This window comes from Triturus cristatus, chromosome 6, assembly GCF_964204655.1.
Source record: "Triturus cristatus chromosome 6, aTriCri1.1, whole genome shotgun sequence".
Classification (NCBI taxonomy): domain Eukaryota; kingdom Metazoa; phylum Chordata; class Amphibia; order Caudata; family Salamandridae; genus Triturus; species Triturus cristatus.
In genome coordinates this window covers 411,932,826-411,945,927 of record NC_140589.1, presented here as the reverse complement: position 1 = coordinate 411,945,927, position 13,102 = coordinate 411,932,826, and the positions used below count along the sequence as shown (strand labels likewise).

The following is a 13,102-nucleotide window of genomic DNA, read 5'->3' as shown; positions in this document are numbered from 1 at the left end:
GCCAGCCCTCTGTCTTTACACTTAGCTAAAGTATCTTCAAGTTCGTATGAACCTTCTTTCCTTGCCGTAAAAAATGCAGTAGAATTTGTACAATTTCGTTAAAAAATTATTCTTGGATTTTAATCATGAAGTTTGTTAAAATGAATACAAATATAGGGAGAGTAGCCATCTTGACTTATGCTGTACATCCCAAAATAGTAAGGGATGCCATTGAAGTAGTAGGCTACTCACCGTGTTGAGGGTGGTGATATCATTTAATCAAAATAAGTCTGCAAACGTTGTTGAAGCATAAATTCCAAGATATCTAATAAGGCGAGTAGCAGAGTAGTGTAACCTCATTTACGCTGGGGGAACTGAGACAGTACTATCAAATAAAAGGGCTTCAGATTTACCATGATTGATTTGTACCTCCCAATATCTGTAAATTATTTAATTTTAGCGAATGTATTGACAATGTTTTGTTCCTCAGCGGCCATATATGATATCATATCATCTGCCAAAGGGCAAAAAGAACAGGTGGCATAGGTCACCCTTACCTTGTGCCTCTTTTGATTGCAACATGCCCAGTGTTTATGAAGGTTGAAAGCTTTTTCAGCATCAAGCATAAATGGCCGTCTTTAGGATGTTGACAGAGTAATTATCAATGACCTGTAATAAAAAGTTGGTATTAAAAGAAATCAACTTAGTGGGTAGGAATTTACTTCGGTATAAGTGGACCAGAATGTGTGCTAAGAGGACTAGCCTAGTCATAATATTTTTAAAAAAAATCTTATAATCGCTAATACAGGCTAATTGAATGATATGAGCCTGGTTTCTTGGTAGATTTATCCTTTTTAAGGAAGCTAACAATCACTGCTTCTGTGAACAAGCTTGGTAAATCACAAGCTTCTAGAATTTCATTAAAAAGGATGACTGAAAATGTGGCCACTTGAGCTTCTAACAGATTGTATACTTCGGCTGGAGGCCATTGCTTCCACACGCTTTTGCATTGGAAGATGATTTTATTGCATCCGTTACCTCCGCTAATGAGAGGGAAACAGAGGCAAAGGCTTGCAATTCACTAGTAAGAGAACGGGGCCGAATCGAGTGCAGGAATTTCTCGATCTGCTCAGGGGTAGATCTCTTGGCTAGTGCATAAATCCCTGCATAATGGTTGAGAAAGACTTTGCTGATTAGAAAGGTCACTTTGATGGTCTTATTACTCCTTTTTTGTATCACTGACCATGCCAAAAATTGTCCTTTATCCTCGATTTTTACATAGCTCTTCGGAAAGCATATATTTTTATTGGCTATTTGTCTGGCCATGAAGTAATCTTTTAATCTTTGATGCGCTTGAGATTAATTGCCTTTTGTGATAGATATACGGAGAGTGGAGTATGTGAGAATGGCCAGGTCAAGTTTGCTCTGTAGGGCCAAGCCTTAGTCCTTTTTATTGTTTATTAATCTCTGCCTTATAAGAGATCGTCTACCCCAAATAAAAGCCTTGAATGCACCCCAGACTGCAAATGAGGAAGTAGTGCATGTATTTATTTAAAAAAATCAAACTATGGCAAGACAAATTGTCATTATCCAATCTTTGTCTGATAACAGTGATATATCAAAGCACCGCCTAGGCCGTTCAATCCTCTGATCCCTCAATGATAAATAAAAAAAAGAGCTGAGTGGTCTGAGAAGCAGTTCGCTATTATACTGGTTTTACTTCTGCACCAATTATGAGACATCAAAAGGAAAATCATTCCTAGAGGTGAAATTAGATCATTTTGAAAAACAGGTACATTCTCTCCCCTTGAGGATGGTCCAGCCACCAAGTATTGATTAGGACAAAATTGATTCTCAATTTGGCTAAATAAACGTGATGACCCAGCTTATTTTGCTGCTTATTAATACGTGAGCAGTCCAGTCTGACATCCAGGATAATGTTAAAATAACCCCCTAAAAACAAAAGCCCCTTTAATTGCAGCATTAGGTTATAAACTTCATTAAGGGAGGATACATCATCCTCAATTGGACCATGATAGCTAATAAAGTAGATGAACTGTTCGTGCATCCAAAGGCCCACTAAAATCCATTTTGCCTTGAGATCTTTATTATCTGTTGCACCTCACATGTAAGATACTGTGAGATTAAAACTGTCACTCCTCTTACACAGCTGTTTTACCAAGGACTTGAGGTGGAACTCTTGGAGGAGGATAACCTGGGCTTTGGATGTTTGGAGCCATGCCAAAATGGACCTAAATTTGGCCTGATTATTAATTGACATTACATGATGCATCCAGGAAGTTTCTAATATTTATACCCACTAAGCTCATTGGGGCTTACTGAGCTATACCCTCACTCCCCAAAAATATTTCAACCATAATCAGAATTCTGTGCCTCCCACCTCACCCCTCCCTGTCATCTCGAAAAGGAAAATTGAAGCATCCACTCATTGATGGCAAATACTTCTGGACTTTTCTACCTTAATTTTGCAACTTTCTCCCCCACAAACGCCACTACCATTAGAGTCTCACCCGTCACTCGCAACTTCTTCTACAGTCGATCAGCGACAGTCTAGGATACTGCATGACCCTTAACAATAATAAAATGTGTGAAACATGCAAAAAAAGTGTGCTGCTTCAGGGATAAACCATAAAAGAGTAAATGAGTCTGAACATCATATTAAGGTGACCCTTACCCTAACACTTACTCTCAACCCCACCGCATCAGACTTTTGAATAGATTTTAGGGAAAAAAAGTCCTAGTCCACAAAGGAATATCCGCGATTGTCCCCTATAAAGGACTTTCAATGTAGATTGCTGAACATTCCATGATGCTACCCCTTGACTCCTGAAGTTGTCAATCATTGCTTCAAACTTTTTTCGCCATCATACTGTGGATAAGGACATCTAAAAAAAATCCTGAAAGAATAATTTTATACTGTTTGATATGTTTTATCTTTATTGCTCGGGTCAATATCCATTTTTTCATCTGAAAGTCTCTAAAGTTCACCAAAATAGCTTGTAGAGGAAGGTGGGTACATGACGCACTCGTATAATTGTAAGGTCCAAGTCCTTAACTGCTAGTTTTGCCTGGGGATATGGATTCTTTGTATAAAGAGGTGTAATACACAAAGAATGCATTTAAGATGTCGCAATGTGCGTATTGGGTATCGCTTGTGGGTGAAGATATTTCCAAGATCGGGGCCATGAAGGCGTCTTGCCAGGCCAGCCATGAGAGGAGGCAAACAGATTTGTCTCCCTCTCTGTGTCTTGGTTATATAGGCATTGAAATTGAAGCAGTACAGTTGCTCTAAAAGAGTAGCATGTCAGCTTTTGGCCTCGTTAATGTGGGGGCTTCAGAGGTATCTTGGGTTGCAGCTTTTTCTAGGGTGGGTATAAGAGTCTCAGTCTCTTTTATCTTTCTTTCTAGTTCCCTACTAATCCCTGCCACTTCCCATAAGCAGACCTGTCTCGTAACTACCTTGAAAGTGTCCCATTCAAATGCCTCATTGGATGCAGTGACCTGGTTTTCCTTAAAGTATTTCCTAATATTTAACTCTCGGGATTCACAGAAAATCTGGTCTTCTAGGCCTTCCAGTGAAATACTCGATGTGGGCACTGAAGACACTGGGGCGTTCCACGCCATGTCTACTTTGTGTGATAGAAAATGATGTGGCCCAGGTAGTCAGCATGCCTGATTGTGTGGAGGTAGAGTATAGAATATGGTCAAGGCGTATATAGAGGTTGTGGGCTGCAGAATAGCAATAATGACTCAGGAGTGTGGATATAAAATCCTCCAGGCATCTGCTAGTCCCCACCGGTGGACCAACTCTGCAAAGAGCTCCGTGTGGGTGTATGGGTTAGTGAAGGAGAGGGGTGCAGGACATATCCAGCTGCAAGTCGACCATGCAGTTGTAGTCCCCTTCTAGAATCTACGTTGTCCCAGTTTTATGCACTAATACTACAGAGAGTGCAGCCCAAAGAGCCCCTCGTTCAGTGTTTGATGCACAAATGCTCCCAGTAATTTGTGTGAGCCATCAACCCAACCCTCAACAACTGCATACCGCCCCTTCTTATCCATAATAGTGTTGAGTGCTTGGAAGGGGATGCCTGGCCGAATCCAGACCAGTGGTCCATGGGTATGCAGAGTAAGTGGTGGAGCTAGAGGATCCCCTCCAGCGTCTTTGTGTGTGTTTTTTTAAGGAATATGATGTGTGCTTTCTGATGCTTAATGTAGGAGTAAACTTAATTGCGCGTTCTCACCGATTGCATTACCCGCATATTCAGGGTGAGGAACCTGGTGTTAATGGCTGGAGCCATATTATAGGCGATTGTGTAAGCCCGGTCGGGGCGTTAGGCGTATCATGTGGAACTTCCTTTAATGGGCCAATGTAGCTACCCACCCTCTGTGCATTAGGTGATGTATGCCTCCTTTGCTGGATACTCGGGGGCTGAACTGCGTCAACAGGGGAATTAACCATAACAACTTGTGGGACCTACTGCAAATGGCAGCACGCTCAAACTGATGAAAGAGTTGAACCATTAATTAAGATGGGGCAGCAACTTAACAGTGGCAAACAGTGTGTAGGTGTGGGCCAGCCTTAGATTACAGCATCTGTTCTGTGCATGGCTCAGCAGTGATGATATTGAGGGAATGGGGGATCCCCCGGACAGCTGTGTACAAATGGTAAATGTTACTGTAGTCCCTTGACCTCGTGCAACCTCTGTAGTTCTAGATAGCAGTTAGAGTAAGAGTTTCAAGTTGGGTCGGCTGCAACTTGTCACTGGTTCTTGGCAGAATTTATTATATTATGCAATCTGTGGAGCCACCAATGAGGGTGTTTGAGAGTCTCCTCGGGATCCATCTGTCTTTGTGGAGTCATCGTCAATCATTTGTTACAGTGCAGGGGGCCTGGTTGCTGGCAGTAGCTGGGAGGGGCCTCAACAAGCACTGTTTCATCTTTGATGTCCCTTTGCCCGGAGGCAGCTGGAGCTCCCCTGGGATCTGCTGGTGTCTTGGTGTGGTGCATGTCAGTCCATTCCTATGCGTACTTCGGGTTTGAGAAGAAGAGAGATTTACCCTCCATATGGATTTTCAGGTGGGCTGGAGACAACAACTATTGGATGTCCAGATCTTGTAGCCACTTCTTCATGTCCAAGAAGGAAGCTCGTTGGAGCTGGACCACCTGAGTGTAGTCTAGAAATAACATGATTGTCCAGTTATCAAGTTTTGGAGACCGGTTGTCCTGGCAGCTTTCAGGATGATGTTGCAGTTCTTGAAGTGGAGGAGCTTGGTGAGCATGGGACGTGGTGGCGGTGACCTCTTACCATTGAGAAGAACAGCGTTAAGTCAGAAGCAGAGATGAATGACTTGAACCAGTTCTCCAGGAAGGTCAGTGGGTTGTTTCCTTCTATCCTCTCCAGCAGGCTTAGGATGCGAATGTTGCTCCTGTGGGATAGCCCCTCTGTATTCTCTTCCCTCGCCTTCAAGTACCCTCACTAGTCCTGGAGGGCCTAAACAGCTTCTTAGTTGGCAATGGTCTACAGTTGCAGCATGGACAGTGTCCTTTCCCCCTCCTTTACTCTCTTCTGTGAACTTATTGTGACCATATCAAAGAAAGCCTGAGTTTTTGAGTTTGCTGTCTTCTTTATCATTTTACTACATTAGTTTGACATTTTTATACTTACAATGATGTGGTGTTGAACGTGACTACATGCATTTTTCTTTATTGAAACCCTTGTTGCTGGTGCAAAGTCTGCAGGGATACTCAGAGAAGACTGTTTACCTCACAGGTGTATGAGAGTAACACGCCCACGTGTCAATCTTGTTTTCTACATTCATTTCCTGCTTTGAGTAATTTTAAGGCATGTCTGACTGCCGTGTTTAATTGGATGCTTGATGATAGCCTCCAATGTACTCCAGGAGTACAGAAATCTTGCCTTTTGCCCCCCTCCCTGGATAATGGTTTTTGCCACAGGATGCAAGCCCCCCAGCAATGGTAGCTTGCAATCTGGCGATTAAATGTTGTAACACTGTGTCTTTTACGGCTCAGGTGGAAGGGGTACTAGGTACCTGTTTTGGCCCTTTAAAAATGCAAAAAGAAAATCCTGGATTTCCTTCTCCTCATGCAGCAAAAACAGTGATCCAGGCTTTGATCACTTCTAGGTGGGAATATGCCAACTCACTTTAGCGGGGCTGCCTACCTACCTCCTGAGGAGATTGCAGCTAGTGCAGAATGCCGCCGCTCGTCTCTTGCTGCGCCTTCCCAGGAGAGCTCCCATTCAGCTACCATTAAACATATACACAGGCTTCCTGTGGAATAACATGTCAGGTTCAAAGGCCTAGTTCTTTTTCATAGAGCTTTATATCATAAAGGCCCTCAGTACCTGTCCAACAGGTTTACTCCATATCAACCTGTTAGGCCACTTTGGTCCTCCAATTCCTTGCTGGTGGTCATTTCTCGATTTAGAAACAAAACATGGGTCAGCAGCTCCTACTCATATTTGGCTACCAAGGAGTGGAATGCTTTTCCACTACAACTCAGGGCCACAGGAGACATTTTACTTTTTGAAACACTTCTAAGACTTGGAACTTTGGGTCTGCCTTTTTAATTATTTTTTTCAATTGAGCTAGATGTAACTGTTTGTGCTGGGATATGCCTGGAGTAGCTGTTGTGCTACTTCAATCTTGAAATAGTAATACAAAATAATAACATATGCATGTTATTAAATAAATGAACACTAAAGAGATTATGTGAAGAAAACCATTACAATGAGAAATTTAGTTCCCTTCTAAGAAAGATATTCTGTCATACGCTAAGTATTAAAATAGGGATTACTTACCTTTTTCCAGAGCCAATTTGATGTTTATTTCTTAAATATATCTGAAATTTGTATATATTCGTACACATAGTCAACTTTTTAGAACTTGAAATAATACATCAATTTTATGGAATTGCTCAACTACTTTACTCTTACCTTTTGCTGGATTAATGAGACATCCTTTTTCATTGCCAATCATAAATGAATAAGTTTGTGATTTGTTCCAGGCAACGGTTTAGCATTATATTTAGACAATACTCTCCCAGCCAAAGAAGTGAATTCCAAGTCTGTGGTCTGTGGTACTGAATTAAAAAAACGTGTTTTTGCCAAGCACAACAGTAAAGGCGAGACAATAAGCATTAGCAAATAAACACAACTATTTTAAAGGGGTAGACCATTGTGCATTATTGCAGTAGTTTATCAAAATGCCCACATTTGCCACACATGGTTATAAGCTGTTTTATAGCTGACTACGATCAAAAAGTACTAAGCCACCAGTGCATCAGGTTGATCCACGAGCGAACCTTCACTCTGACAGAAAATGCTAGTATTTCACTTAGTCATAAATTAATCCAATGGTTTAGATGGAAACAGATCTCTTTTTCGGAAACAGTTAAAGGGAAGAGGTGTGGCGCCACGGCCAGGGCGACTGACTCCGGAATCTGTGGATCACAGTTCGATCGCCGGTGGCAGATTAGCACAGCACCATGTGTCTCTGGGCGATAGCTTGCTTAATCTTCCCGATGGCCCCCAGCGCCTAGAGACCCTTGCGGGTGATTGTTTGCACTTTACAAATGTGGATTATTAATCAATATTTACTTACTGTCTTAAATAGTGGACAGTGATTAAAGAAAAAAAGAGAATGGGCTTTTAATTCTGCTATCCATTCTCAAGTTGACTCATTTTAAAAGTAGACTCTCACTTACCATTGCAATAGCTTTTCCAGATTATTCAGGTCAAATTGTTGGGACTGTCATATCTTTTCTTGATGTACCTATTGAGAAGAGAATTGGTCTGAAACTGACTCAGATTATCTTCAGTTGATTGTGGTGTTGGGTAAGAAACAAACTGGTGATTTTTTAAGAGATCTAGTTCTTTTGAGGTACACATAATTCCACCAAAAGGTTCACTATGCCATACAGAGGAAAATTCATGACATTTGCCTATGTCTCAGTAGAGCCTGAGATATATACTGTGTACATATGAACTTAATGAATGTCAGCTGACAGTCATATATGATATCCGATATGTTATATTGTTGCGTTTACAACTAAATATGGTATACTAAAAGCAGAAAGCCAATATGAACATTCTTGCAGGTGTCAGATAAAAAAATGGTAACGTGCCAGGTTAAGTTATGTACCACAGCACACTATGGCTGTGAAGTAGCCAGGGTTCCCCATATGTATTTCTTCTAAATATTATTTCCAATACATCTTTACACATGGCAAGATGTTCTTTGTGTCCACTAGCATGTTAGAGATAAAAGGCCTGTACATCATATCCCAGACCAACAACTTTTTGTTTTCTACCGGGGGATGTAGCAGGAAGATAGATTCAGGGGTACAAGCTGGAGGTAGCTGGATTTTAGCAATGTTTAGGACTGTACAAAACATCAGGATGTGAAATCTGCCATTGATACTACATTCAGCCTGTCATGTTGCTGCCACCTTTGACATCTATCCTAGAAGTTTAAAAAATTTGGGCTACAGTTCTTGCTAGAATGTGGTGGGTAGGCCAAGTCACATGAGGCATTGTGGTTTAGGCAACATAATTGCCTAGTGCATGCGAAGGAAGGAAGGAGTGTAACAAAAGAAGCCATGCCATATCATTGACCAAGGACTATTGGGACCAGTTAGATTTCAGCTGATGGATATTGCATCTGCTGTTGTGGCAAATTTACTGCCTAAACCAAGAGGGCAAAGGAAAATTGACCACATTTCAAACGTTTCACCACTGCGAAGGGCAGATGGGTGGCTTTGTGGCCAAACCTCCAGCACAAATTTGGCAATGTCCATGCTGGATGGAGTAACTTTAGGTCACAAGTGTGGCTGATGTAAATTGGACCGCATTATAGACATACTTTGCTGACAACACATTTTATGTTCAAAGAACAGTGGTGTGATAACCAGCATTAGGAGGGCAAGAATTGCCGTGTTTCCATTACAGTTTTTAATGGGCATAAGTCTCCCAGGCATGGTGGATGATCTGCCATTCTAGAACAAGTGATTTAGCAGCTATTTCCAATAGAGCTTTCTCCGTAAATTCACTAGGCACATGGCTGAGCTGGTGGGAATTCTATTAGTGACACCTCTGACATTCAGCTAACACTAATTATGCAGGACACACTACAAGGGACATGGGAAGAAAATATGATCGTTTCTTGGTGTACTGTGTTTTTCATCCTTTAAATCTGACCCCATTCGTTTTCGAATTTTTTGAGATGGTGAAGGGCAGTTGTATAGTGATCTATCAGTGCTAAATAGGGGCACTATATTTTAAGAAATTAATATAACGGAAATAATTAAGATTCATTGCTGCAATGACTACCCCTTATGGACATCCATGCACTAAAGAGCAAGTATTGGCAACTTGACATTCAAACAACTATAAAGCTCCATCTACTTTAGTAAATGAATGTTAAGCTGCCAATGGTGTTTATCTGCTTGATGAAAAAGGCCATTGCAAAAAATGTCATTTTGTATCATTGCAAATGTCTCTAATGTTTTAAACATACTTAGTTTTTATATAGGGAATGAAGTTTATGTGGCTATTTTCTGCCCTTTACCTCTCACAAGTTTATGCATACAAAATGGTATTGCTAGTGTCAATTAAAGGGTATGCTCAATCCATGTGCTTACACTTCAAAAGAAAAGGTGGTTTGGTCAGAGACCAAGAGTGCCTCTTGAAATGTGGTGTATCGGCACAATTTCAGCTTACCAGTTTGAGAGCAGTTTTGATCTTTCTATTACTTTGCAGTTAGTCATCTTATGAACAGTAAATCCGATAAGCTACTAAATAAATGCAATAAAAGTAAAGTCAACATATACAAAGAATCATATGTGATCAGGAGGCAACATAACTGGTGCATATTTTGCACTGTTGATATGATTGATGCCTAGAGTTTGTTTCTCAGCTGGGTTAGAGTGTGGCTTTCAGGTAGCGTCCCAAAACTTCCACTGGTCCTTGTGGCACTATGACATTGTGCCATATGGTGCATAAATACACATGTAGAAGTGGATACCACCATTTAGCACTGTTTTCCAGGGTCCCTTCCCTGATCTGACCCACATATGTATACATTAAAAGTTGATGGGTCCAGTTTGTAGTGTCAGTCACCTTGTTTCTGCTTGACAAGCCCACTAACCACCATTAAATGTTGTAACCAGCATGCAATCTGATATGTAGTTTTCCTGAGTAGAGATGCGGTAGGACATGTCAAGTGACATTCCTTTTTACAAGAACTGAAGGTAGTCCAGCTTACTGTCCAAACCAATCAAAGGTTACCTGTTTGTGAGGCAACTAAATAGGTATCCAGTTGTAACTTGGTGAAGGCATAACACAGAAGCATAAATTGTGCATTTTGAACCAATTTTAAAACAACTTGGGTCTTGAGATAAAGTGCAAAATCTCAGTGTTAACAATAGTTGTTATTGAGGATGTCTCCTGGCCAAAGTGAAATGTGTGCCCAGGTATTTTTTATTTAACAGGTAAGTACATCTATTTGACTACTATATTAAAAGCCCTAAAGACTGAGAATGTGCAGATGCATGATTTATAAACTCCCATCTGATGGATCTTTTTAAGTTGACTGGGAGGCCACGGAAGTTAGCAACAATATTACAATTCAACTTTTGTGAAACCCATTTGGCCACATAATGAGGACCAGGCATCAGAGGTTGATGTTAAGTAGTTTTATTAACAGTTTATAATCAGTTCTGTATATATGCATGTCCAGAGAATATTAAAAAGATACAGGATTGCAGCTGGCAAACTGAAATATCGTAATAGGTTCAGTCTCAGTAGGATAAGATATGAAATAATCAAAGCAATAGAGAAACAGAGAATGAGAAATAGGTGTTCCTTAAAGAAACTCTGATCCTCACTGCTAAACATAAATACGTCTAAAGTCATCTAATCAAGCTTCTAAGTCTAAAATAAAAATGGATTATAGAGTGGGTCTTAAGGAAATTCAGAAATGCAGGAAGGTGTCAGCATAGTAAAGACTTTCAGAATTGGAAAAAGTGTTTAGCATGAAGCTTCACACTTGCAAGAATAAATGACGCAGAGAGGCCTGTCCCCCTCCAAGTCTGAGGGAATTTGCTCTCTTCTAACAGAGTAAACACTAATTAAAACCAATAAAACATCAACAACAATTGTTTTTCTCTTACCACCCCACCAGGAACCAATCATTAACTTCTTGTGGTATGCATTCACAACATCACTTGAGTTTCCCATCCAGCATAATTTGGACTGTTACTACAACCTTGGGCACTCCATGTTCCTGAAACACAATGAATAGGAGAGTTCATCTGCTCATTATGTCTTCCTGTTTCTTGCCAAGATTTCTCTTCTCAGGCATTACCACCAATAAACCAAAACATGCAACAATACTCCTTTTCTCTTGTTAATGAAATCATGAGAATGCACCTGCAAAAGAAAGAACAAGCTAACCAAGCAAAATACATTTCAAAATTACTGACTTTAGTCAGACTAATTTTAACTAATATTTAAGCATGCACTTCAAATATATGGTTATAGTTGTGCACATGTAACTCAAGAACAAATGCAAATGTGAGTAAAAGCATACATGCTTACACTTTCAAATATGACTTTCAGAATACATGCAAATGTGACAAATTATAAATGCAAACTTGACTACAGTATACATCTTCATGTTTAAACTGAACATTTGTTCACATGTTTATAAAGCTTCAATTTCTCATCAGTTACATGTCATTAATGCATTTAAATATTCACACAAGTTAATATTATTTATGGCACACAGTAAATATAATTTCAGAATAAATGCGGAATTGCACAATAATAAGCTTTAAAGGATGGCTCTAAATTGCACTACTTCAAGATTTGTAATTGGTACTCTGTGTCAAAATTAAATCTTTAACTAAATACATAATTGCATTTTAATTGATGTAACTGCAGGATGTTGTTTCTTTGCAGGATTTTAAATAACAGGTGCAACATCTCTTCTGTGTTTCTGGTTTTCATTTACAAGTGAACATTACTCGATGAAAAGTTACTTTCAAAGACATATAACCAACAATCACCGTAGTATGACCACACAAGCAAAAAACAAACCATTCCCATCTTATGTTTTGCAACATATCCTTATTATATTTTTACACGTTACTTATAATGAATTATTTCTTTTCTTTCAGGTTATCAAGCTTGCATTTGAAGTATTTGAGTTGGAACGTGGGTATGACACACTTACCATTGGTGATGGAGGAAAAGTTGGGGATACAAGATCCGTTTTATATGTGTAAGTACATGAATAAAACCCAGAGAAATGGTGTGCACAGGATAATGGAAATTAAAGTAGAATGACTTTAAGCTTTAATGTTGAGTTTTAAAAAAGTATTTGGGAACTCACATTAACATGCATTTCACAATGAGGCAAACTAAATGAATGTCATCAAAACCGTGGCGTTTTTTCGAGTAAGGGTAAAGAAATGATAGTTAGTTGAAAAAAAGTATTGTATTTAAGCCTATTGCCCTACATTAAACAGAACCTCTTCCAAATCTCTTGTGGGCATTGGCAGGTGACATGCCAGCCTGCCTGGTCAGCAGAGGCTATGACCTATGCTTCCTTGGTAGAGAACTACTCACTATAATTAGAGAGACCCTCATCTAGTAGGGTTCCAACTAACAATAAAACTGTGATGATAAAATTGACCACGTCTATTGGAATATATTTTCATGACGCCTTATAAAGCACACCAGAGGAAGCATCACAAAGCTAAAGCCAGTATAACACTAAAAGCGCGTGGAGTACAGATGAATGTGGATACCGGTCACATGAAGCCTGCGCTATTGGTTAGATTTCATATTAGTAAACATTACTCCATGAGTACTTTTTTTCTCGTTACTGCCCTCATACTCCTTGCCAGAGACAGCAGGCTTTCATTCAACCCATTGTGCCGCACTCAGGCTAGTGCTGCTAGAGGATAGTGGGTGTGCTCGAGCCCATGGTTGAAGGTTCTGCATTACTATGTAGGGCTCTTGTAAGGATGTAACAGGGACTTAAAACATGCATTCTCCATCAGAGCACCAACAAATCG

The 13,102-nt window shown here is 40.0% G+C and overlaps 1 protein-coding gene across 1 annotated transcript in view; it reads left to right on the top strand.

Annotated features, from left to right (window-relative positions):
- Positions 1 to 13,102, top strand: part of CSMD1 (CUB and Sushi multiple domains 1) — a 2,626,220-nt gene that overhangs the window by 585,510 nt on the left and 2,027,608 nt on the right. The window contains exon 5 of the mRNA XM_085610820.1: positions 12,200 to 12,303. Coding sequence (XP_085466946.1) covers positions 12,200 to 12,303 — 104 coding nt within the window. The remainder of the gene's footprint in view (positions 1 to 12,199; positions 12,304 to 13,102) is intronic.